We start from the raw sequence: 26,874 nt of genomic DNA, 5'->3' as shown, positions 1-26,874 counted from the left end.
AACCTTTTCACCACCAACAACTGTAATGTGGGTGTGACCTGGAAGGAAGATGATACATGGTGTTCAAAAGTTGTTCCAGTTTGTGGTATGCATTTGTATTCAGTGTCCCTGACTCTGATAATCCTAAAAATCTATGGTTGACCATTGATTAGATTAGATTCAACTTTATTGTCATTACACAGGTACAAGGCAACGAAATGCAGTTTAGGTCTAACCAGAAGTGCAATAGCAGCAAGTGCAGGATAAACAATGGTTCCATAAGTACAGGACACGGATATGTACTGAATAAATATAGAGATGGATACTATTATAAACAGAATTTTACTGATAGATTTGCCCTATGGATATAAGATATAGATAACTAGTATTGTGAACTAGATTTACAGCTGGATATGTACCGAATATAATATACAGGTGGATATTACTATAAATAGAGTTGTTACAGATATGTACAATAGCATAATATACAGATGATTGTTATAATAACAGAGTTTACAGGTGAATATGTACTATGAATATATGTACAGGTGGTTATTACTATAGGCAGAATTGTGAGCATAATATTCAGATGGCTATTACTATAAAATGAATAAATAAAGTTTGGACAGAAGCTATTTAAATTAAAGTGCAGTGGAAGGTAATTGCATATTACAGTTAAAGTACGGTATTGTAAATGTATATGTAAACAATTGGTACTGTGAATAAACAGTCGGCAGTGCAAATCAATATTCAGTCAAGGTGAGTAGTGCATATAAGCAAATAAACAGTTGTTACTATAGTAACAGTCAGGAGTGCAGGTGATCATTATAGTCTTGCAAATAACAAAATGGAGGTAGGTGTGAGGAGGGAGGTGAACATTGAGTTAGGAAATGGAGTCAAGCTTTGTGTCATTTTTCCTTTGCATGAATGCAGTTGTTTGGTTTCTGGCCTCAGAGGTTTGTCAGGGAACATCAGAGAACAAACAGCATCATGGAGACCAGTGCTATGCCATAAGCTGGTTGAATATGCTTATTATTATTATTAATTATAATTTGGTATTATAATTTAAATAATAAAATCATTCAACTCAAAATTTCGCTATAACAAATATAGTTCAAATGGTGGTGATGTTAGCTATAAGCTTATAAGTATTTATACCACTAATGCATTAGTTAACTTTCTGTTATGAACTCATTTATGCTGGAATAAATGATCAGGTCGGACTGTTAACCGACCAGGTTTATCCAGCAGGCTGTGAGAACCCCAATGTAACTGCAATTAGAGTTTAAATCCTTATTCCTTATCACCATCCAATGATATTGTCTCTGTATTAATGTCAGATGTTAACTCCAAAGGAGGTTAGCTCTGATTTCTGAATACCCAGGCAACTGTGAATTGGACTGAACACAAAACAATGTCTATTCCGCAGTGGTTGGTTTTATTGAACCAAAAGCAATTCCCTGTTACAGTAATTCTCTGATTCAAACAACTTTGGAATTCTTACTCATTACTAAACTAAAACATGCAAAATATATATGTGGAAATAAAGAACAAAACAAAAATAAACAATGGATTAAAATGAGCGGTTAGCAGATCTTAACTTAACTCAAAGTTGTTTAACACCGCCCTCGAAACATCGGCATTTCACGTATCAGCATTGACAGACAGAACAGCTTCGGGAATCTCACTGGACGCTTTGATGTCTTACACAAAGCTAGTTCAGCTAAGCTACCTACAGTCCAGATACACGTGACCCTCCCAAGATGGCTGCTACGATGACGTATGAGGGGAGGTCCTAATAACGTAACCACGCTTACGCTGATGGGACAATGCCTCGTTTCGAGAGGGGGGGGGCTAACTAGGAGTTTAAAGCAAAGCCCGCGACTTGAGCTCGGACAAAGAAATTAAACTGATAAGGAGCGAAAAGAGAGAGAGGGGGGAAGCAGGGAAGAAGATGAAAAGAGATAAATCGGTAACCCACGGCGGGGTTCTTGATGGATCACAAATCAACACAGCAAAATCAATTGTAAAATGCATGCACATACAAAGAAAATGTTCAGCAGAATAATTCCAACTTCGTCGTGGAATAAAAGCATTAACCAACACCTACAAAGTTCTACCGCCTGCCCAGGCACTTCTAAACACCCTGTTGGTGAAACAGAAATAAAAAGGGGAAAAACCCCGTTACTTTGAGTTGCCTCGGGGCTGGTCCGGAACGCTCCGAGTGTGGCTTTCTGGACGCGCTTCGACGAGCGCAGTTGTCCACAGGCTGCAGCGGGACGGGGAAGAAGCTGCTTCGTTTCTTCCTCCGGGTTCAACAGTCGCTTTGTTGGCCAGACAAAAGCGGGGTCCTCTTCGATCAGTGGGAGATGCGGCGTCTCTCAGTCTTTTGATCAGAGGGAATTTAAAAGTACTTATTTAAGTCGACCTCCTGTTATAAAGCAGGGAATAACCGTTGCGTCGAAAAATCTCGGTCCAGCGAGCAATCGAACACGTGGCGTGGGAATCAGCTGTGCGTGTCTTCTCGGGTTGGCTAAAAGCCAGGGAAGAAGAAAGATGGTCGTGGGTGATCGGCTTTTATAGCCATCACTATAGCAACCTTATCTTGATCGGCGGCCATTTTGCCGTGTGCGTGATGGGAGTTGGTGGCCATTTTGACCACATTGCATCATGGGTAACGCAGTCCGTTACGTCCCGAATTGATGCTGTTTCCTTGATCGGCGGCCATTTTGCCGTGTTGCGTGATGGGAGTTGGTGGCCATTTTGACCACATGAGTTGGTGGCCATTTTGACCACATTGCATCGTGGGTAACGTAGTCCGTTACCGCTTTCTGTCACGTCTGAACTGGCACAACACCAGGCAACACAGCAGACAGGCCAGGGGGAAAGGTGTGGAGAAGCTTAGAGCAGGATTGGGTTCTAAAAGAAGACCAAACATCTCATGGCGCTCAGTCCATCATCTGAACACGGGAAGAGTACGGCACCACTGCAACCTGGCAAAGATAGAGCCGTCCATCTGAAGACTGTTCAGGCAGGCGCCGCGGTAATCAGAGAAGCCAAGAGGCCCGCGGTGACTCTGGAGGGCCTTCAGAGATCCACAGCAGAAGTGAGAGAATCTGTTGAGAGAACAGCTATCTGGGTCACACTCCACAAATCTGGCCTTTAGAAGAAAGTCATCGTTAAAAGAGAGCCACGAGAAGTCCTGTCTGCACTTCCCCCTGGCCCTGCTGGTGTCCTTCTAGATGATTTTAAGGACTTTTTATGGTCTTTAATAAAACTAGACACAGTTTTAATTCTTGGGCACTTTAAGCTCCATGTTAACGAGGATTCATCAGCCCAGCAGTGGAAATCCTATGAATGACTGAAGCTTTTAGCTCTAACTGGCCAGTCTGGACCTGCAGCCGTATGGAGGATGCTCACATGAGTGTCTGCTGCTGTGTGCTTTTTGATCTCATTGCACACGCTGAGGTACCCTGACTATCACTGCGACATATAATCACTGAGACTGCTGCAGAAAGATTAGCTGCCTCTCTTGTCTGTAGCCCTTTGAGTGAATGCTCTGATGGGGACAGCTTTATGCCTTACTTTGATCGTCATTGTGCAGCCACCTTAGATCAGGTGGTGCCACCCAGCCCTGTCCCTGGATCAATGAGAGCATTTTGAATCTCGGGAGGCTATGCCGGAAAACTGAGCGCCTCAGATAGGTGTTAAACCTGAGGTCCATGGACTACATCTTAGGGAGGTATCGTCCTCTCTAAATGACAAGATAAAAGTTGCTAGGTCTGATTATTTTTGCCAGCTGATCGCATGAAATAAAAAACTCAAAAGTGTTGTTCCACATAATTCTACTGTGGCCTGCTGTTCCGACTGCCCCTGTGCAGCCTCTGCAAAGATGTCGTAGACTATTTTATTGGAAAGATCAGGAGTATAGAAGGTAAAATTCCCGTCCTTGCTGCAGTCCAGACCATATTATGGTCCCCGCCTCTAACACCGGGCCCTGTTTCAAATCCGTTTCAGTGAAGGAAAGCAAGATGAAAGCCTACAATAGTGCAGGGATCTTCAACTCCTGTCCTGCAGCTTTTACATGTGTCTCTGCTTCAGCATACCTCAGTCAGATTATCAGGGCATCAGCAGGACTCAGGAGAACCTGACTGCAGATGGTGGAGGTAATCCAGCCCCAGATGGACCAGGGACCCCCGGCTCTGGTCCATCTGTCCTCCCCACCAATCACCTACTAAATGTCTATGGCTCAATCGGACCTTGGGTTACCAAACTGTTTAACTTCTCCCCGTGATCCCGTGTATTTCCCAGCTCGTTATAAAATGCTGATCTGGAACCAAAACTCAAAAAGCCATGCCTTGACCCATCCCACCTAAAGACCTTCAGACCAGTGGTCAAGCTCTCGTTCCTGTCCAACTTATCAGACAAGGTGGTGTCTAAACAACTTACATCTTTCCTAGAGGCCAACGATTTCTATGACACTTTCAGAAATGCCACTGCACTGAAACAGCCTAAAGTCTTGATGGGTGCAGACTCAGGGAGACGCTGTGTTTTAATCCCGTCGGACCTCCTGATATCCTGATAAACTGATTGAAGGACATGGTCGGCATGACTGGTCCACTGTCAGAGTGGTTCTCTTCTTATCTGACTGCCAGGAGCTTCAGTGTCTTACCATATGACCTCTGACCCTGCTGAACTTTCCTGTGGAGTACCTCAGGGTTCTGTCCTGAGATCAGTTTAATTTTTTTTGCTCCCCTTCGGCAGGATTATACAACACTTTAGGGATGTCTCCTACTATCTGTTTGGAGATGATATACAACTTTATTGTTCCTTTAGGACATCTGAGGCCCAAACATGGAGCTTTGTGATCAGCTGGCTTTCACATATAAAGCAGTGGCTGAGTGATAATTTTTGACTATTAACCTGAATGAAAGTGAGACTCTGATTATTACTCCAGGTAGAGCTATCCATGGCAGTAAAAAGCATCTAGGTAACCTTATGCTCTTTTTTTAACACGCATTATAGCCTCACTGGGCCCTGGGCTGCTAGAACTGATTAGATATGATGTGTTTTACATTTTTTATGTTATACTTTAGTTTTTTGATCTCTCTTTTAAATCTTCTTTCAAATGTTTTAAGTTGTACACAGTGTGACTATATAAGTGAAATTCACTTACTATTTACTATAATAAAACCAACAAATAAGGCCTCCACACAGACCTTTCAGACATCCATAGGTGCTTTTGGTCATTTTCCAGACATTATTCTGCCAGCTGCTTATTTTAGGTCTGGTGCCTGAAAGCAGTAAAACGTGCTCCCTAAAGGCTCCCTGCTCTGTCGTGCCACAGGTCAGCCTCTCAGCATCAGTTCTGGGTTCCTGCAGAGGTGGAGGAGGAGGTGGAGAACCAGGATCTGTTGGCGCAGAGTAAGAGCAGATTCATCTCCTTCCCTGGGAGCTTTGTGCCCGTCAGCCACTTCTGCAGAGCCCCGCTGGGAAACGGCACGCTCTGTCAGCGGCAGGACCGCGTCAAGGTAGCAGACGGGACTCTTTACAGCACTCAACCCTCGTTGAAGCTCTGTTTTAGTTCTATGAAGGGCTCAGTGAGCTCTGTGTGTGCCCCTCAGTGCCCTTTCCATGGCCCGATCATCCCCCGCGACCAGGAGGGCCGACCGTGCCGAGAGGAGGACCGGCGAAGGGAGGAGCAGGAGGAAAGGAGGAAGAGGGAGCAGGAACCCGGTGAGGAGACGAGCTAAAGAAAATACGACATTTGAAAGAAATGAGATGGTTTTGATAGGATGACTGATAAATCACAGCCCACCTTCTGCTTTCGGTCTGGTTCTCCTAAACCGTAGCTGAACCTGTTTGCTTAGTCTTCCAGGAATTGCAGAGGCCTTCTTTGCCCACTTCTTGCTAATATTTGGACTGATCCAGAAGATTCAGAAGGATATAGACACTGAGCTAGGCTGACGATTTGTGCTTGGTCAATGAATTCTTTGTTGTAGCAATGCTTCAAGCAATGCATTTTATACTATTAGGAAGCCTGTTTATTACTTGGTGAGTGGAGCCATGTTTGTTGGATTTAGCAGCAGAGTTGGGTGATGAATAAGCATCTCCTTCGCTGGAATAACGAGGCCTCTGATCATAGGAGGACGTCTTAACGCAGAGATTTACAGATCAGATGCTGCCACCAGTGCCAATCCCATATATTCTACTCTTAGGGGCCAAGCTCTAGCCTCCATGATGGCAACACTAGCCCTCATAGAGCGCAGTTTATCAGAGAGCGCCTCCAGAATTTGGGAAGAGGAAGGGATGAGCCGCCTGCAGTCCTGACATCTTCAGTCACCCAGTCCGATAAACGACACCAAGCAAGAGTCAAAAGCTGATTGAGCAATTTGTCATGTGTTTCATGAGGGTGACCCACAACTGTGGCACACTTAAAACACAGTAAACATGGTTTCCATCAGTATAGGATTTATTGCCACGAAGCAAACCCAGGTTTCTTTCTATTTTATGTGTGATGCGCAGAATGTTTGTAACATCTTGTCAACTATCGGCCATTCTCTGAAAGATCATCAAATGCAGATGGTGTGGTGCTTCAGTCTCCCCTCTAAGAACGGTCTGAGGGGAGCAGATGAGACCCGATCAGGGTTCCTTTCCTCACACAACGCTCATATTTAATATTTAAATTCACAGTCTGTCGTTGTAGGATGTGTGAGCTGAAGAGCCACCAGTCTGCAGTATGTACACCCAGCTGCTTGCAGTGTCTTGTTAACCACCAGCTCTGTGTGTGTGTGTGTGTGTGTGTGTGTGTGTGTGTGTGTGTGTGTGTGTGTGTGTGTGTGTGTGTGTGTGTGTGTGTGCGTGTGTGTGTGTGTGTGTGTGTGGCCATGGCATGCAGTCCAGTGAGATGTGAAATAGCATCTTTTGTTACCAACTACACTATTGATCAGTGAGTCAATCTCACACATATACCTACACACACACACACGCACACACACACACACACACAAATCAATCCCACAGTAGGGGGGCCGTGGCCTGACAGAAACTGATGGACCATTGGCCTCTGCTCTCTTGGCCACACATTTATACAGAACACACACTCACACAGCAGCGTTCATGGTGCGATGAACACAGGCCACACCATCTGCTCTGAAGTTTGCACCTAGCAAAGCTCACACTCATGTTTTATATCCAGATTGGCCACATTTGCAGAAAGAAGCCCGTTAAACCTGTGGGTACTTACAGGGTGTGTTACCTACTTGAAATATGATCACAGTATTTTCTGCTGTTGGTTGAACTTCACTAGATTTGTCATGTTAATATTTAAGGTCAAAGATAGTCATAAACTCCCAGATCAGCAGCCCAGAGTGCTTACCTTATTACTGTTTCAAGAAGACCAAATACTGAAACGGATCCAACACGTTTATTAAATGTTGGTTTTAGGCAGAGTAATGTGCGCAATCAGGCCTCTGCTGAACAGCTTTATTATTAACACGGTTCATACTTACGTAAAATGTTCTGGAAACCAAACATAAACAGCTTTGTACAAAACTCTACTGATGTTGGAACTACGGCACTATTCTGGGCTATTTGTATGAATGATCCATAATTTCCTGTTTGATATCCCCTTTTGCTCCCAAGAGTTAGGATCAAGTAATTATGAGTAATAAGCCCTGATCAGTCTAAAACAAGTATCATCACAAGCTAGCAGGTCTATGCCCTTAGAGGTCTTTAAACAAGCACACAATGCACTCTGGTCCTTTAGAGCAGTGCACTCCTAGCTGCCCATCAAAACATCTAAAACATTGCCTCTGAAGGAGCAATCACCACAGCAATGCAGGGAAATGTGATGCTTTGAGTGAAGGCACTGGCTGAGACGCTGAGAAATGGACAACTTTGAGTCTCACCCCAGTAGAGTGAGCGTTGGCAAACCCTCCTAATACCAAGTAACATAATGTAAATGTGCCGCTAAATAGCACACAGTGCTGTCCCAATCATGCATTACGAAACATACAAACAGCTGTTATTCCTGCTTCACGGAGCAGACTTTGAAAATAGTCCCAGGTGTAGGTAAAGGGTCATCTGAAAAGTTTATTATAGGTTGTTTCTTAACTCGGCAAATGTTCAAAGTACATCATAAATGACCAGATAGTGTCCAATTAAAAGCAAATCGCTCTAATATGTCTTGTCCGTATGACATAAAAACACTCATACTGATGTCAGTAATGATGTCATTCATTACTGCACTATGAGATTGGAAGTCTTTAATAAGTTCAAATAGACTTTGCTTGCACCAGTCCACTATTTCTAGAAAGGTTCTGACTGTAGGAAATTGGTGAGGCAAATCCATCTCTCCTTCCATCATACCATCACTGGTGAACAAGATACTAACACTTCTTCGCTTGAGACAGAGACTGACCCCCGACCCCGAGGACCAGTCCACCATTTTCTGGCCTGAGATTTAGAGGAGCCGACTTTCATCCCCGCTGGTTCCCAATCAGCAGCGAACCGGTGCAGTTCGATGCAATTCGCTCAGTGATCAGTCGTGTGATGTTGCCTGGATTGGAAATATGTCTAAGTTGTACTGGCACTGCAGAAGAAGCCAACATAAAACTCCAGACGTTCTTTATTGTTCCAGTTTGCTGAGTCAAACAGCTTGGTGATCCAGAGCTTAACTTTGGCTTCTTCTGAATGTCTTATACGACTGTGCTCTATGAACTCGTTCTGACGCTGTTAAAACCTCCTCTGGTAAGGTGACCAGATTTCTAAAATCAAATCTGGGGACATTTCTTGCTCGTGGTTAAAAATCAATACATCTAATCAAGATGAAATTAGGAAACGGGGACAGTAATGGTTTCATTTATTTTTACATGTTTATTAATATTTAAACAATAAAAATCAAGTGTAAAAGACAGGAATGTGCCTCTCCAGACCTTTAGTGCATCCTAAGATTAATAAAATCAATAAATAGTGTTACTAATAGAAACTAGAACTGTGTCTCTGGGTTGGGGCAAAGTGGTGGGAGTGGAGGGGTCCAGAGTGGTTAGCAGGGTTTTCCAATTTTGTGGGGCTCAAAGAGCTCTGCCACCCCCTAAGGGGAAAGTGACATGAGGAAAAGAAAAACCAGTAAATACAAACATTTAGCCTGTGGCTGTCTGTGGAGACAGAGCCCCCCAAATTTAAAAAAAACTGCAACAAATACTCATTCTGTTCACATCTACATACCTATGAAAAATAGGTTTTTCTGCGTTAACATCAAAAAGTAGCAGTCAGGTCCGCTGGTAAAGGATGATATATGTTTCTTACTGTCAACTGACCACATAAGGGTTCTGTGCATCACAAAGCAGATTAATTTCTCCCACTAATGAGCTATAAGCACATAGAGCACATAGTGCATAGAGCCTGTTTGGGACAAGACATTGTCCAATGGATTGTGGTGATGTGAGGTAAAACAAAGGCACAGACTTGGAAATCCTCCTGACATGAATGCAAGTGATTTTGTGTGTAGTGCAGCATGAGCATGTATAAACTTACATAAAGTGTGTATAACTACATTATGTGTATGTGTATGGTAGTAGCTGATGTGTGAGTATATTGTTTGCTCCTATAAGGTTAGTTAACTCCGGTCAGTGAGTCAGCTAACATGAGATCATCTCTGGTTTCTTCAAGGCGTTTTGTGTCTGAAGAGCCATCAGCCCCGGTATCCAAAGGTCTGGATAAAATAAGAGGAGAAGAGGATATATTATGTGCAGAACTGAAATTTTTAAAACACAAGAAAAAAATAAATAAACTAAACTGCCTCTTTATTGTGCCACAGCTAGGGAAGTGCAGTGAAACTCATGTTCAGTGCAGAGACTCAGAAAGAGTTTATATCCTCAGAATATTGGGCTTCTCAGCTCAAACCTGAGTATATCATGTCAGAGCTTTATCACTTGAACTTTATTAATAATCTAAGTAAATATTTCTCCCTTCTCGTCAATCATTCTTTACATCAATATTCCTATTTTCCTCCACTCTCATTTAATCTCCTTTCTGTCTTCCTATCCTCTTCCTCTCTCCTCTTGTATCAATCTTACATTATTCTAAAACAGAGACATTATATATTTAAAATCACTTCCAAAAACATTAGAATGTACAACATGAAAACGTCCTATTATTATTATTATTATTATTTCCTCTGATTAAATACAAAAAATGCTAATTACCACAATACTAGGAGATACAAGCAAAAACAACATAATAAATGAACCTTAAACAGGCAGTTATCTCTTCCTCCATCGTTCTCAGATCATGTAAATATTTTCTCATTCAGTTTTCCTGTTACTGACTCCTATTTTTTCATGAGGAACTTTCATAAATTCAAACTGAGCAGTAGAAAAGCTAAACCTAAGCCTGGAAGTCTATGCTCATAAATCACAACCATAAATCAGCAAAACAACTTGTAATAACTTTACTTATAACTAACTATCTGAAATATAAACTAAAGGTCACCAATCAGTTCTAAAACATCTTTAGACGAACCCTTGTTGATCCCTGGAGAACCAGCGTACCAGATTAGCGCCTTACAAAGAGTTTTCAATCATTCTGTTACATTTTATCTGAGTGTCTTTTACTCATGTGAGCAGCAACTCGTGGTCTTGTCTTTCTTTTTATTGATTATTTTTTAACCGGAAAAAAAAAAAACATTTCTCACAGGATCAGCTTGATCCAAATAAAATGAATCGATTAACACACTTACCATAACACAGCAGCTCCCCATCAGTTGCCACCAGTTGACGACTTTCCACTTCTTCTTCTTCTTCTGTTTTAAAAGTGGTGCGCTCGTCTTCTTCTTCTTCCTCTTCGTGTTTTAATGGCATCTGACATCCAAAAGGATCATTACCGCCATCTAGTGGTGCACTCTGTTCCTCGTCTTTATATTATCAGCAGCGCAACCAGCTACCGCAACACATATTCCCCTTTGGTAAAATCGGGGACATTTCCGGGGACAGCTTTAGCCGGGGACAGGTGGTCCAAAACGGGGACAGTCCCCCGAAAACGGGGACGTCTGGTCACCCTATCCTCTGGGCTCCTTGCTGCATTCAGTTACTGAACAGATTTAGCAGAAAGGCAGAAGTTGGCAGGTCATTCGGACGCTGCGCTGACTCTTTCAGTTTAATACATGTACCATTACTGGTTGGGGCTTGTAGGCCGTCATGTGAATTTCTGTGCGTTTCCCAAAGTGAAGTGCAGTGAGGGGTATAGAACCTCCTCATGTCGCTGATGAAGCTCCTTAGTGACAGATGACAAGAAGCAGGTGGTGAAATCCATCAGAGGAAGCTGATGATGACCTAAAATCTTAGACAGAGCAACAACAGGACAAGCTATAGGGCGCAGGCAATGATTAGGGGTTCATTTAGGAGAAGAGAAGGGGAACTGAAAGTATTTACTGTATGACATGTTATATTATCAGTTAATACAATTAAAGGGTAAAGTGAAATAAAGATGTATAAAGTAGGCATGAGGCCTCAGATGAGCAGGTTATGGCTAGCTGCTAAGCAAGCTATTGCTAGCATGACCCGTGGCTACATTGGTTCTCAAAAGTTTACACACCTATTAATTATCCAATGCAATCATGATGTAAAATATAAGTATTTCAACGCATTTCCACACAAAAACAATTAGCTATAAAGACTTGATTGCATAAATGTTCATACTCACAAATTAATTTGTTGTTGAAGCACTTACAGTAAGCTTTAGCATTCAATTTTCTTGAGGTAACATCTCCTATCAGCTACAATGAATCAGATAAACCTGAAACAAAGTTAAATTTAATACATTTTTATTCGTATAGAGCCACAGTGGACAGTCGTCTGCATTGTTGATGGCTTTGCAGCAATCCCTCATACTGAGCAAGCATGAAGCGACAGTGGAGAGGAAAACTCCCCTTTAACAAGGAAGAAAACCTCCAGCAGAACCAGAACCAGGCTCAGTGTGAACGCTCATCTGCCTCGACCCACTGGGGCTTAGAGAAGACAGAGCAGAGACACAAAAGCACAGAAGCACACATTGATCCAAGAATCCTTTTAATGTTATAAGGTAATAGTGGATGATCTGCCTCCCCTGGATGATGTCACAGCTAACAGAACACCAGACCAGGTGTACCTACTGTGAAGAGAAAAATGACAGAGAACAAAAGTTTAAAAGCTGAAATAACAACAAACAATGCAAACTGGAGAACAGTAGAACTCAGCAGAGTGACAAAAATAGACCCTGATGTCCTCTGGTAGCCTAAGCCTATAGCAGCATAACTATAGATATAGCTCAGGGTAACATGAGCCACTCTGACTATAAGCTTTGTCAAAAAGGAAAGTTTTAAGATTAGTCTTAAAAGTAGACAGGGTGTCTGCCTCACGGACCAAAACTGGGAGTTGGTTCCACAGGAGAGGAGCCTGATAGCTAAAAAATCTACAAGCTAAAGCCATAGTTTGCAGGGATGTTACGAAGGATCCTATTGAACAAATGTATCAGTCAGGAGAAGTTATGTTGTGGTCTGTGTTTTAAGAGCTGTTAAAGTGCATGATGAAAAGACAAAAACCACCAGGTAGATTTTAAGATTCCAGGATACTAGTCACATTTACATGAATAGAGTCCAGGTTGTGTTGTTACTGGTCTGTGCTGCTGTCCATTCTTGACCAGCTGATGTTGATTCCAACCGTAACAAACAGACTGCAGCGCTGAAATGCCATTGTCTGTGAAGCCCTCAGACTGACTGAGACGAGAGCAATGGATGCGCTGCTGCACTGGGATAGTCTGGATTTATTCTCTCACACATAGACAGGCGAGGCCCCTCTGCTTAGTGGAGCGTAGCTTAGAGATGAACCAGCCAAAGACCCCTGATACCTCAGAGGATGAGTGTGTGGCTTGGCCCCTGCCCGAACACCCACAGACCCCAGCTGGATGGGCTAAGAGGTGTTGACAGAGAAAGGAGCCCTGCTGCAACCCTGATTGAATTCAAAGGCTCCCTTTCCTTTCTTCCTATTCCCTTTCACGCCTTTAACCTTCATTTTCGTTGTTTTTGGGTTTCTGCTTGTGTTGGAACAACAAACACATAGAAAACTGGATGGAAATGCAGCTCCTCCTGTACTAGTGACTACTCAATTAAATTCAGTTACATCCACGTGTGTGTGTGTGTGTGTGTGTGTGTGTGTGTGTGTGTGTGTGTGTGTGTGTGTGTGTGTGTGTGTGTGTGTGTGTGTGTGTGATGGCTAGCCACACCCACACTGAGCTGGGGTCAGTGTTTTGACAGAGCAGAGTCAGGCTTCAATCCCGTCACAATCGCGGTGTAATTACTTTGAATTACTGCAGGTTTATCTCTAATTCTGCCCCAGTACATCATTAACGAGAGGCTTCTCTTCGTTTAGATCGTCATTACTCTGCGTTACAGCCACTTTTACTTTATCAGCCAGCATTATGGCGCTGCACTTTTCATTAACACCAGAATGGGGTCCAAATTAGCCCAGAGGACGCGCTGTTTGCTAGCCGTGCTCCGTGGAACCGAGTGCTGGGAGCTCATTTACCTTATCAGCTGCTATTACTTCATTACACTTCTCTGTCAAATTGCCTTTTGTTTAAGTGTTATGAGAAGAAACTGGAGACGCCGTTAGGTGCTCATTTTTTGGAACGTGTTGGATACCTGAACTGCTGAAAGGACAAGCAGATGAAATAAAACTGATGATTGATGAATGTTGAAAAAGCCATGATAGAAAGAAATCTACCTGTGGCGTCATTGAACACGGACTGGATGGAGGATCTCATGAAGGAAATGATATTAAAGAAAAAGAAAACAGATAAGGGGCCAAAGGTGTCCTTTCTACCTTGTAGGTGATTGAATAGAAATAGCAGCTGTAGATATCTCTGCCATCCTCTTGTTCTCTAAGCTGGATTTGTTTGGGTATTTTTGTTTGTGAAAGCAACTGTCTCAATATTCAGGGAGAGGGTTTGGTCCCTACAGCCGCCATTAGCTACCATTACTTTATTAGTTTGCTGTTGAATGTTAACACGGTGCTAGTGTCAGTATGTTGTAAAACTGCACTGTCATGAAATTCAGTTAAAAGCTTAAAAATGTTTTTAATGCCAGCCATGCAATTTGATATCGGATCGAGAAGAATCGATTGTGAATCTTGAGAATCAGAATCTACGCCTGATAAAACCTATTTATCTGTTCGAGAGCTGGCTCAACAGACATGACCAAACACGGAGAGGAAACGCATAAAATAGCGTTGATTAAACCGCTGCTAAAAATAAAGTACCAAACAACTAAAGCAAAGCTATGCAATAATAAAACTAGTGGCACAGGCGTGAAGGGGTTTAGGTGGATGCACACGTCTGATGCCCACCACAGAGAAAAGGAAGAGGGCCTTTATGGGCTGTAGACAGCAGGTCCGGGTGTCCCACTCAGCTGCGGTCGGCTCCCGGTGCCGCAGCATAGATCTAGAGCAAAAAGATGTGTGTAAGCAGGACTAGACCCGGTCGATTAATGGAGCCTCTGTTGTGTGAACATGTGTTGCAGACTGGCGCGATGGAGATTTGATGCGTGACATTGAAGCGGCGACCGGAGAGGACCTGGGCTCCAGTCGGGTGGGAGGCAAAAAACGGAAGGGGAAGAAGAAGAAGTACCCCAACCTCAGTGATCTGAAGCAGAGCAGCAACACGTCGCGCTCCAGACTGGAGAAAAAAGTCTTCAACAAGTACGTGTGGCAGCGGCGCGTCCATGAGCGGCAGGGTGTCGGCACTAACCGCGGGGACCGGTCAGGACGCTGTCAAACTCTGCCTGTGTTTTCCTTTCTCTAGGAGCACCATGCGCAGAGTGGCCCAGGTGTTGAGTAAAGCCGACAGCAGGAAGCACGACAAGTTCTCCAACCAGTTTAACTACGCCCTCAACTGACCGCCATCCAGCTACCGTCACAGCCACAGTCAGCATAACGCCGGGGTTCTGTGTCTCACTCCTCCATCCTGAACAGCCTCTTTCTAAAGGATCAGGCATTATTTCTACATATTTATTGAAACTGAGTCAGAGTTTGTAATGCCATGTGTGTGTCTATGTGCAGGGATCTCTGAGTGAAGGAGCCATCACAAAATTGATGTTTTTGGGGGGATTGTCAGTAAGTAGCTGTGATAGTTTGGTGTCCATTAGCCTGCTAACAGGAAGCTCATAATGGGCTGTATGGGCCAGTGTAATATTCGCATTGTGTAAAAATAAGCACGGTTTGATTGTATCACAGACTTTTTTTTAAAATGTATGACATGATCCATTTCCACTTCTTGACTGTCATTGTTTCACGGTACCTTCCCAAACATCTGAATTGGCCGTGAGCAGCCAGCTGACCAGCAGTGGGCTCTCCCTTACGTTTAAGGGAAGGACGTCTTCCTGCAGACGAAGATCATTTCTGTTAAACGGACAGAGTTGAGTCTTCCGTAATGTTTGTAGAACCCTGTCTTTCTTCTGTAGCCAGCCTGATTTCAACTCTTTTCTACTCTTGCTAATGTGTTGGCTGATCTCTGTGTTATGGGGTTTAGTACATGGGCCGGGTTTAGGACTGCTGTGTGTATTAAAATGATTTGTACTGGAAGACCAAACGTTGGGCGTCGTCATGTCTGCTCTTAGTAAAGGCGGGGCCTGCTTCAGTTTGGGAGAAATCAGGATTTGCCCCGGAAAAAACTGCAGGTATCTTTGAAAGAAATTCAAGACTGAGATTAGCACTGCCAAACATGCACATAAAATAAAGTTTCCTCTAATAAAACAGCAAGGCGATGGATGAAAGCAGCTCCTCCCCATGCTTCAGGCTCACTGCCTCTCTGCAGGCACGCACCTGCCCTGTCTGCTCAGACGCTGCAGCTACGTGGTCGTGATGGTGAGGGGCTACCTGCAGTCACACATGATGGTACTCACCCTGCCGTGCTGAGACCCCCTTGGACTCCTGGTGAATGAGTTCATCCAGCAGCGCAGACCGCACTCTGCAGACCCAGGGGGCAAAGCAGCCTACACCTAGACCGATCCCTTCCATAGTTCTGTCCCACCAGCTTGTTTTACCTTGTGAGGACATTGATGCAGGCCGTCATGTTCTTATTGAGGTGGTTACGTTTGGACACGTTGCTTCAGTAAGACGTACGGACTCATTGGTTGCTGTTTCCCCAGTTTAACCTATTACACACAGGCAGCTTTCCATTTACAGGCTGTACACCTTTGCTAAGGATGTAAATAAATTCATGTTTTGTTGGTGTGGCAAGATCTAACTAAAATATGTTTTCAGGTGTGGGGGATAAACCCGGTAATTGTTTCAGATAAAATAGCAGCTTCCACGATGCGGTGTCCTTAACAATTAAAATGAAGTAAACGTAATTCAACTCACACTTTAGAAGTGTTTGATCAGAGGAACCTTTATTTAGGAATCCATCGTATCGCGTTTCCTTTACGAATAAATACATGTTTCTCTTCACCGCTGTTCAAAATGGGTAAGACAAACATTCAAATCGGGTTGTGTTGTTCTTCAAAACTCAAAGAAATAGCTCCCAGTGATCATTCAGGTAAATCTGCTCTCTCTGCACTGCAGTCAGAACAATATTCAAAAAGTTCAAAACAACTGGAAGAGGAGGAGGATCTCAGCTCCACAGTTAAAAATAAATAAATTGTATTGTTGGAGAACCACAGCAAAGGGTGCCATCTTGTCCTTATCACCAAGTCTCAACAACAACTATGTGTTTGACATTTTTAGTGAACATCTTTCCTTCATGCACCACTAAGCAGGGAGGGTGCACTAGCCTAGAATAATCAATGCCTTTCACCAGTGAGACCTGAAAGTTTTATTTTTTTCAGATTTGTTTTTTTATTTCCACTGTGGGGTCCATTACGGCCGACTAGTCCTCCCCTCCCAGCAGTTTGGACCGGCAGTTGTGAGGGGGAGTAAAACTTCAATCATGGATTAATAAAGCTGTGATTTTCACCAATAAAACATGTATTCTGTCGCAGCGATCACGCTTCATAGCTTATGAAGTCGCTACAAACTCCACAGAAAGATGTAATAGATTTTTAAAGAGATTTCGCCTCTCCAGACTTTCCTGTTTTATTCCATCTAGAACCCAGGGTTCTAGCCTTAAACTTGCAATTGGTTCACGGCGTTTACACTGTGAACCTGTCTTAGAATCCTTTCAGACTCTCAGATGTTTAATGATTGAAGCTGGGAGACGTTTTCCAAGGCAGCATCAACACACAGCGAGGCTCCTGTGACAGAAAGACGCTTTGGGCCAGAATCTTCAGGTAATCCTGGAGTAATGTGGGAACGGACAGGATAGACTGGAACCACTAACACAGGTGTGTTAAATGTATTACTTTTTATGAATCATTTGCCAGAAATAACACAGCATGACCGTGTTTTTCAAGACAACACTGGTTGTCTGAGGGTTTTGTGTTCCATGCAGGTGTTTTCTAATGCTTAATAAAATTTCTTTAACCAAGGAATCATTTACTTTTTATCTAATTGGTTCATGCATGCTCACACGGACCCTTAAAAAGTTAGTTTTACTTTGGGGGTCACTGGTCTTTCCCTCAGTGAAGCCTGACTTGTGTTATTCTGGCGAGCTTTAACAGTCAGCACCTGCAGCTGAATTGGGACGAAACTCAGATCCTTACAGGGTGGGAGTTAAACCAAGCTCTGCGTGGTCTCTGCGTTCCAGAGTCCCAATCAGTCTGTGTTGTTGTTTTATTCTTTCTGTGAATATATGTGTCATCTTTTATGGGTTCTTTGAGCCAATGTAAAATTTCAGACTGTAGCAGACTTGGGGGCTCGTCTGGGATGTTGCATATCAGATAAAACATTTTGGTTTTTGATGGAGAACCTCTCCTCTCTATCTGCCCTCGTGTTCTCTGCTCCCAACCTTGGTGGAATATGCTCAGAGAAATAAAGACAGCCCGCCTAGCTGGATTTATAAGCTAAGTTTGGCAGCAAATAGTGAACTGCCATCTTGTTTTGTTTATTTATACAGGAAGGTGGAACTGAATTTCTTTTTGCTTTAACTCATGGTAATAAATACAGTTCTGCATTTTTAAAAGCTCTGATCCCACAGAAATATCAGATTAAAGCCCAAGGCTTCGGCTGACAGCGTGTGTGCCCCCTGTCCTCATCTGTTACACCTTTGGTAGGGAGGAAGTGAGGAAGTGGGATTATGCTTTTCCCACACCCCTACGTGACAAAAAGCAGAAGTCAACAAGCCTCCATCTCTTGGTTTAATTATTCATCTTTTTTAATATCAAAGGACAGTTTCATGTTGGGCTGAGGATTCAGTACATCCAGGGATTTCATGGCAACTGGAACAAATAGAATAAATAAGGGAAATGAAAACAATCACAGCTGGAATTACACAGTACTGACAACAGATCAAGCCATTCCTTAAGTCTTAAATAAACATTCAGTATTTGTACAGACGTGGGATCAAACGGAAAGGAAGAACTCAACTATTGGTCTATCACGCAGGTCCAAACAGCATTCAGAAGAGGAGGAAGCTACAACATAGATGTATTTACAGGTTCTGGTACTTATTCACAATCTATCAAAATAATCCACTGATTTAAAGCCTTCAGATACTGGTAGTAAAAAGGTGTGCTGAGCTGCAGTTCATGTCCACTGCTTGTGCTCTTGGGCACGGACCTCTCCGCTGTGCGTGGATCTACAGGTGTGTGCTGTAGAAGGCAGGCGCAGCGTAGCTCTGTGTCCCCAGCATAAACGGAGACAGGACATGGCTGGCGGTGAGGAAAGGCAGCTGCACCAGGCTCCCTGCTGGGGGGTGGTGGTGGCCGGCGTAGCCAGCGTGCATGGCCAGGTGGCCGCTGACCGGAGGGGACGGGCTCAGAGGACTCAGGCTCCCTAGGCCTCCACCCGACCCTCCACCCGTGCCGCCTGCTCCCCCCGCGGTGGGGGCCGAGGTGTCTGCGCCGGGATTCTGCTTCTTCCACTTGGTCCGTCGATTCTGGAACCAGATCTTGACCTGGGTCTCGGTGAGGGAGAGTGACAGCGCCAGGTTGAGGCGCTCACACACGGACAGGTAGCGCGTGGACTTGAATTTGTTTTCCAGCGCCACCAGCTGCTCATAGGTGAAGGCAGTCCGTGCTCTGCGGGGCTTCCCCGACTTGGAGTCCGAGCCAGAGCGTTTCCTCTTGGGTTTGGTTCCCTGTCCTGCGTTGGGCTGACCACTGTTGATCTGAGCTGTGGGGCCTCCACCGGGGCTCTTAGCGTCTCTGTTGGGGTCAGAGTGGCTGTGCTGGCCCAGCTCTCTGTCTCCGTTGCTAGGAAGAGCAGAGCTGCTCTCCTCGCTGCTGTAGGTCCCGTCTGGACCCTCAGAGTCTGGAGTCCCAGATCTGTGGTAGTCCTCCTCGTCTGGACTGCGGTATGCGTAACCGTCCTCTGAAAAGGGCAGACGACAACAACAGTTTAAGGCATGAAGCATGATCCTTAGCAAACTCTTCAGGCAGGAGTCAGAGCCAGACGACGACGTCTCTGATCTGCTATCCTGCTCCAGGCTGGGATCAGATCTGAGCCAGCATGCTAAGAACTGAAATGCTCTGGTTCAGATACACAATAATGCGGATTAGAAGTTACGTTCTCTAACAGCCTTTTCTTAGCTTTTATATTGCTCAACAACAAACTTGGTGGCATTGTTTTGGGAAACCAAGCATGAATTAACTGTAGACACTCTTGACTTGTTTATTGTGACACCAGCTACAACCTGCTGGGCAGTTGGACAAACTATTCTGTGCCAGGGCGACAACTTTTTAACTAACTTCTAAACCTCTGGGTTATTTGGCACAGCTAAGACAGAAAAGGATGGATGGATGGATTCTCATAAATGTGAAATATTAAAAAATCTTCTAAATCCAGAACTATAAGCCTGCCGACAAAGCATGCCCCTACAGACAGTATTTGCACCCAACAGTCAGTTTAGGGCTTCTTTAACATGAACTATTGGGTCAATACTTTAGTTACTGCAGCCGTGGCCATCTTGAGACACTTAACCCAAAATCTGGTGGATCAGTTTCTGCTTCAGGATTTTCATCTCATAACCCTGACTGAGTAGATAACAGCGCCTGCCACAGCTGCTTGAGCTTTTCCCACATTTGGACATGTGGCCACAGTCGGCATGATATTTAGTTGAGGTGAAACATCACAGACTGACCAATGATACGCTGTTATTTTATTTGTAGGAAACCAGTCCGAAATTAACTGAACCGATGACGTGCGGAGCTCGCGGAGCTAGGTGTGCTGTTCTGAAACAATATTCTATGTTTCGAGTGTCGGACGCCACACTGTTCGATCCGACCGGCAAAAAGGAGAGAGAACGGAATAGCCACAAACCTGGGCAGGGCAAGGACAGCAGGAATCAAAGCAGCAGCCAAGAGGCTCATTGTAAGTGGAGGAGCTGCAGAGAGCCACAGCTCAGGTGGGACAACCTGTCCACATCTCTTAGGTGTGCACCCCACAAGTCTGGACTTGGGGAAAGAAAGCTCTCCTGGTCCTATTTAAAGTTTGCTGCAACCCATGGGGGATATTTTATATTTCTTTGACAAACTTGTCAAATGAAGTTGATTCTGATAAACGTGGAAGAAGGAGCTCTGGTCTGATTGGTGGAAGCGTCATGCTATGGGGATGTTTTTATCTTCGGTAGAGACGGAAAGAGGGATGGAGCTAAATCCAGGAGAATCCTGGAGGAAAACCTGTCAGAGGCTGGAGAAGACCTAAGACTGGGACCGAGGTTCACCTTCCAGCAGGACAGCCACCCTGAACATGAAGTTCATGTCTGATCTAAACATATTCAGGTGTCAGAACGGCCTAGTCAAAGTCATACACATAAAATTCCAATAAACTACTCATGTTTTTGGCTGTAACAAGAAAAATGTGACAGTAAGGAAGGGATGTGAATGCTTCTGCACGATACTAGTTAAACAGAAGGTGTTGTTGCAGGAAACAAGGTTCTAATATAAATGCCAATGAACTGAGTTATGGCTTCAGATATGTGCAGATGGTTGTCATGGTTACAGACATTTTGAGCCTGCCATTGGACACTTTTTTTCTTTTTCTTTTTTTTTTTTTTTTTTACATTTAAGCCATTACTTAAAGTTATGTGTAAAATTGTACCGGAGACATAACTAGATTTAAGTTCTTTTTCATACATCTAGGAAGTGTATTTCTGATAGGGAATGAGACAGGCATCTGTTAAAACATAATAAAGCAATTTAAAAGAATAATGAATTCTAAAAAAAAACAAAAATATTTTTGTTAAAAAACTGAATGTTAAATAAATTATTTACACACTTTTCAATAATCGATGGGAAAATGTTTATTGAGCTTAAAGATCAGATAAAAGGTCAAATCCTTACTATGACTTTTTGCATGTTTTTCGTGCTGTTTATCTCCTCAGCATCACTCTAACCATCAGCTTCCTCCACAGAACCACAGCAAACACATTAATACTGCCAACGTTCAGAAGAGACAAGTTGGTCAATATTAAATGAAAACTTTTTAATTTTTGGCCTTCACGGTATTAATTTACTTATTAACGATTTTCACCTGTTCAAATATTAAACCATTCAAAACGCAATACAAGAAAGTCATCTTTACTGGATATGAAAAAATTATTACCTTGTTATTTATATATCATTACATTATTGTTATCATTATTGGTTGTAATAGTATTAGCATTAACAGTGGTATATCAGTATTACTCTTATTCTGTATATGAAAATTGTTTACACATTAATGAATCTCAATATATTGAATAAATGAATGTATATTACTGTGAAACTTTATGAACAGGAAGAGATGGTAGCTGTGATGTTGATGAGGAGGGGTGGGTTTTAATAAACTTTATACTTCTGCCCACTCCTTTAGCATTTATCACATGGTGTATTTATTGTATTCTTTATTTTTATATCTTTGTTTGTACTTTACAACCTACAATAAACAACATGTCATGAAAAAAATTACTGAAAGCTTAAATTAGATATTTATTCAGGGCCAAATATCAAACAAATTTAAACATAATTTTGTAAATCCAACTAGACTTCATCCTCCTTGTTTGTGCTAATTGAACATGGTATGAATTGTTCCCAAAAAATAAGCAATTGCCAATAAACAATTTTATATATACATATATATTTCAGGGGCTCTGGCCTTCAGGGGGAAAAAAGAAAAAGTACTAAATACCACAGAAAATACAGAAATTAATGCTGCAGCCACCTTAAAAATAAAACTGTGACATTTCAAAGATGTACGTTTAATAAAAAGCAGTAAAGCCCCAGGTGCAGGCTTTGCCGCGGAATCACATCAACTTTGCAGCAGGCCGGATCAGACTGCCAGTAAAGCCACAACGAGAATCTGAATAAAAATTTTTTAAACATTCAGAAATGTTACCGCCTGTATTTATCAGGGAGAAATGCTTTGCAAGCTGAGAAAGAAACACATTCACAGGCTTTGAACAATGCAAAGGTGATGTGTGTCTCCTATTGTTTTCAAATAGGCCCAAATATATATATATATATTTAAATCTACACTAATTAGTTCCACTATAAAATTTGACTTTTAATTTAAATGCTAGAGGGCCCAATTGGACATTTTGAACACATAACAATTACTAAATAAAAGTAGATTTCAGCTTCAAATAGTGGCTCCTTCTGATTGGCTAGAGCTCCATCAGTAAAAAAGAACCAAAAAAAAAAACTTTATATGAACATTTGTCACTGTGCAATTAAATTGATAGTTTAAATGTTAGCTTCAGCTTATAAAACTGTAATCTGATTTATAGCACTACAGAATTAATTAATCACTCCTCAGCGCTCTGGAGCTCCGATTTAAAAAAATATTTAGCATTATATAATGCATGTTGCCTTTCTCAGTAAAAACATTTACTGTAATTAACAACATATTGAATACCAATCAGATAAGAAGGATGGCTCAATCATTTGGTAAAATATTATGTAGAATATTAAGTCTCCTTTAAATGCTATTATTATTATTAATAATAATATTATTAATGTATAAACATAAAAAACTCTCTGGTTTTTATTTTATTTTTTCCAATTTTTCCAAACGGATTTAAGGTGGGCAAATTGATTGAGCGTTCTTGCAGATTTGATTGGCTTATATCGCCTGGTTTTCCTCAATGACTGGAAGACGCCGCTACGTGTGTGTCAACTGTGCAAACTGGTCGAACCAGAAGATCAGAAATGGGGAAATTCATGGCGATGCGGAAAAGAAAACGGACTGAGGACTGCGATGTGACAGCAGCTGAGGCGGACTGTCTCAGTTCCCTCCTCCAGTCAGCAGCTAGCAGACCATCCGCACGGCACCGTGGCACCGCCACTTGCTTTACTTTGAACTGGGCTCCTAATAGATGCCGAACTGTGCTTTTCCTTTGGAAAAGGAAAAATAATCAGAGACACGCTCAGACATGTCTCTTGTTTTTTGTTAAAACGGTGTTTGTTTATTTATTCTTGCAGTAGCTGCGCATGTTCCAGCTTTAAATCTATTTATTGGTGTGTGTTTGTATGTGTGTGTGTGCGCAGTTATGGACAGCGTGTCCCCTGCGCCTCCTGATGACAGGGAGACTCCTGCTTTAGGTTCATGCTTCCGTCCAACTTCAGCTGGGTCCCGAGGGATGTGGTGCTTCGAAAACGAAATAATAGTCTACTTCCCCGACAAAAATTAGAATGAATCACTATTTCATTAAGCGAACCATCGAACAAAGGAGGCCAAATTAAAAATATTAACCACACTAGAAATACTAAACATAACTAAATGGAAAAGGGGAATCGGCACTCTGATATGGTTGAAAATATTTTAATAAAAACCTCCACTGCTGGCTTTTAAAAAAGGTCTTAAAGAAAAACAGCCATAAAAATAAAAGGAGCAAACTAAAGAACAAGGTAGGCCCGCCATTAAAATAGGAATGGACCCCACTTACTGCTCTGATATTCCTCCGCGACGTAGCAGCTCTTGCTGGGCTCCAGGCTGCTGAGCTCGCGCTCTCCGGGGCCTCCCCTCCGGTTCTCCGCGTCGTACGCGGCCAGCTCGCGCTCCCCGCGGTGGCTCACGTGCTGCTGCGGCGGCGTGTGTCGTCGGCTGCTCGTGAACTTGTTGGGGTCCAGGATGTCCAGGACAGAGAAGGAGGTGGTACGGTGGCCGGTGGGGCCCTGGGGGAGGAAAAAACTCTTAGCTAGCAGGGAGTTTTTCGTTTTTCTTTTCCTTACTTCTGCTTTCTTTGGCAATTTGTTTCTCCCCGATATTTTCAAAAACGTTTAGATTTATTCAAACGCATTAAATTAATTGCACTGCCTATAATAATAATAATAATAATAATAATAATAATAATAATAATAATAATAATAATAATAATAATAATAATAATAATAATAATAAGTTGTTAATATTATTATTACAGCAATTATCCACAATAACCCAAATCTAATGGACTTGCTGCCTCATTGGGCTATCAAAGAAAAAATGTCTTGTACTCCCAAACTGAGTGGAACGTAAAGGAACAGCGTGTAGGCCCTGGTCTTTATGTAAGGGCGAACACAGAAGCTGAGTGAAAGTGTGGCGTTTCAAGTACTGGATGTTTTCAATTTTCCTTTTGGTGTGACCCTGTTTGTGCGCAGCATGTTTACTGTGCTGTTGATTTGCACATCCTGATTTATGTGGAGCTCAGAAGGGGTCCATGCATGTCTAGGCTGCCGGGCAGATAAGAGTCCCCACCGAGGCTGCAGATAAGCATCGTTCATTTATTAATGAGGCCGGCCTGGAGCATGTCCACAGCAATAATCCCACATTAATAGCATCACCGATCTCGGTTTAAAAAATACGAGTGAGTAAGAAAAGAGTCGTTAAAGTTTGATGACAAGAATATTCCAGCAATCGTACAAGCATAGCTGGGATTAAATGGATTGATGTGCTCTAAACGAGTTCATGGCAAACTTGGAGTTAAATGAACCTTTCCTGGAAATATATACTGAAAAGCCTGGCTAATTTAAAATAATATATGCTCTAAGTTGCCTTTCAGAAAGACGTTTATATTTCAAATATTTTTAACGTAATTAAATTAGTTTCAAAAGGGAATTAAGTCAAATTAAAAGTTACATTTTTTTTAATTTTTTTTTTTTTTTTGCTTTGAGGCACATTTGGATTAGGCCTATAATGCAACAAAATTACCTGGATATTTTGTAAAATGCCAGTTTTTATGTGGCGTGGTAATTTAAAACAATTTTAAAATACATTTTCTCCGTTTGTATTGGTTTTGCGTCGGTTGTCTGTTTTTTTTTCTTTCTTCATTTGTAACTTTTTTTTTTAAAGGCGCAGGCGCAGCAAATGAACGCAAATTACCAGCAATTTGAGCACAACTGAAAAGCCATGCTCCATGCGTAAAGCAGTCAAGTTTTCAGGCCGTGCACTTTATGTGAAGTTTCTATTTCCGCTCGGTCGTCCCGCCACTGCAGCGGCTCGTTTAAAGCTTTCCTATAAACGCCGAGCAGCTCTCTGGGAGCTCTCCGCGGGGAGCCTCCGTGAAGTTTGGCCCCCGTGCCACTCACCTGTTGTGGCGGAGCTAACACCGGCGGGGGCTCCGTGTGGTTCTCTACGGCCTGGGGATCTCTGCTCCCGGCTACGGAGAAGAGCCGCTTCTCCCCGGTGGCGCCTGCGTCCAGCAGCTCCCCGCTCTCTGGGCCCACCATTGTCTGGACCCCGTCCCCGCTGCCCGGCCTGTCCCGACTCATCGCGGGCTGCAGGGTGTCCACCACGGGCCCTCCTGCTGCGGCTCTGTCCCGGCCTATCACCACTTGGACCCCGTCCGATCCAGGCCCCGGTGCCACGCCTCTGTCTCGGTTCATCACTTCACTCCCTCCTTCCCATAGACTTTATTTAATCGAAAATCCGGAATGAAATGCAGCGAAGTAAAAAAAAGTAAAAGTGAAAAGGGTAAAGAAAAAAAAGGGCAGAAAAAAATTGAGTCCAGCTGGTTTTAAAACTCTTGTATGACATGCATGTCAGAAGATCAACTTGACGCGAACTGAGCTCATGAGTCCCGCCCAAGTCCAGCCTGAGGTGGTGCTTTCTGCTCCCGCAGGACGGCCATGAACGGACAGGTGAGGAGCTTCCAGCCTGGCCGAGGGCTACTTTCAGCCCGCTTCTTTAAACTTGTCCTCTCTGGCCAGCTGCCTCCGGCTCTCTCTTCTGCATCTTCCTCCGCGGTAACAGAACTTCTCCAGAGAGGCAGCGCGTGGCTCTTGTCCCACGCTGACACGCACGCATACGCGGCGCTCGGAGCCCGACCTCTGCCCGGTGACCGCGGGGCGCGCGCTCTAGCAGCCTGACAGCAGCTGGAGGCGGAGCGGGACGGACGCTGATGGATCTCTGCTCGGACCAGCTCGCGCTCCTTTTCTCTCCTTCAGTTTTGTGAAGCCCCCTCTCTCCTTCCCGTCGCCTCTGTCTCTCGCGCTCTCTCCCCCGTTCGAGCTCTCAACACCTTCTTTGGCTCACAGCCGGCCCCCTGAGGACCCTCTGACACACACCCACACATGCGCGCCCACGCGCACGCGCCCACACTGTGGCGTGTGCGTCGGTCTCTCTCCTTATTTATGCATTCCCTTTCAGCTCACGCCTTGTAATTGGCTACAAATTAATCCCACTTGCGCTAATAGGCTATTATCTGGCTGGTGCGCGCGTGGGGCGGTGCGGCCCGGGACGTTTTGCTCTGTCCGGGCACGAGAGGAGCAAGGAGCGGGAGGCACGCGGGGTTGCTGGATTTTAATTTGTTTACACACAGCTAACCCCACACCGTAAGTTGCTGCGCAGCAATAATGCGCATACTTCACTA

At 43.5% G+C, this 26,874-nt stretch overlaps 2 protein-coding genes across 2 annotated transcripts in view; one reads left to right on the top strand and one right to left on the bottom strand.

The window, feature by feature from the left end:
* uvssa (UV-stimulated scaffold protein A) overlaps positions 1-15,593 on the top strand; it is a 43,852-nt gene extending 28,259 nt beyond the window's left edge. The window contains 4 exon segments of the mRNA XM_036130065.1: positions 5,327-5,510; positions 5,604-5,715; positions 14,534-14,711; positions 14,815-15,593. Coding sequence (XP_035985958.1) covers positions 5,327-5,510; positions 5,604-5,715; positions 14,534-14,711; positions 14,815-14,908 — 568 coding nt within the window. The 3' untranslated portion in view covers positions 14,909-15,593.
* A 2,646-nt stretch (positions 15,594-18,239) lies between these two features.
* Positions 18,240-26,741, bottom strand: nkx1.2lb (NK1 transcription factor related 2-like,b). Its single transcript, XM_012878395.3, has 3 exons — positions 25,592-26,741; positions 23,971-24,199; positions 18,240-19,418 (listed from the first exon to the last, which is right to left on the bottom strand). The coding sequence occupies exons 1-3, from the start codon at positions 25,886-25,888 to the stop codon at positions 18,685-18,687; spliced, it is 1,260 nt and encodes a 419-aa protein (XP_012733849.1). The 5' UTR covers positions 25,889-26,741; the 3' UTR covers positions 18,240-18,684.
* Between the last annotated feature and the right edge of the window lie 133 nt (positions 26,742-26,874).

This window comes from Fundulus heteroclitus, unplaced genomic scaffold (assembly GCF_011125445.2).
Source record: "Fundulus heteroclitus isolate FHET01 unplaced genomic scaffold, MU-UCD_Fhet_4.1 scaffold_28, whole genome shotgun sequence".
Taxonomy (NCBI): Eukaryota; Metazoa; Chordata; class Actinopteri; order Cyprinodontiformes; family Fundulidae; genus Fundulus; species Fundulus heteroclitus.
Note: the sequence above shows the minus strand (reverse complement) of the source record. Positions and strands in the feature narration are given on the sequence as shown.

What these genes read in the sequence shown, in the direction of transcription:
- nkx1.2lb (XM_012878395.3), bottom strand. Translation starts at nt 25,888, where the DNA reads ATGAACCGAGACAGAGGCGTGGCACCGGGGCCTGGATCGGACGGGGTC. An exon ending in TGTTAGCTCCGCCACAACAG is followed by an intron (nt 24,200 to 25,591) that starts GTGAGTGGCACG and finishes TTCCTCCCCCAG; the next exon opens with GGCCCCACCGGCCACCGTAC. An exon ending in CGCGGAGGAATATCAGAGCA is followed by an intron (nt 19,419 to 23,970) that starts GTAAGTGGGGTC and finishes TGCCCTTTTCAG; the next exon opens with AGGACGGTTACGCATACCGC.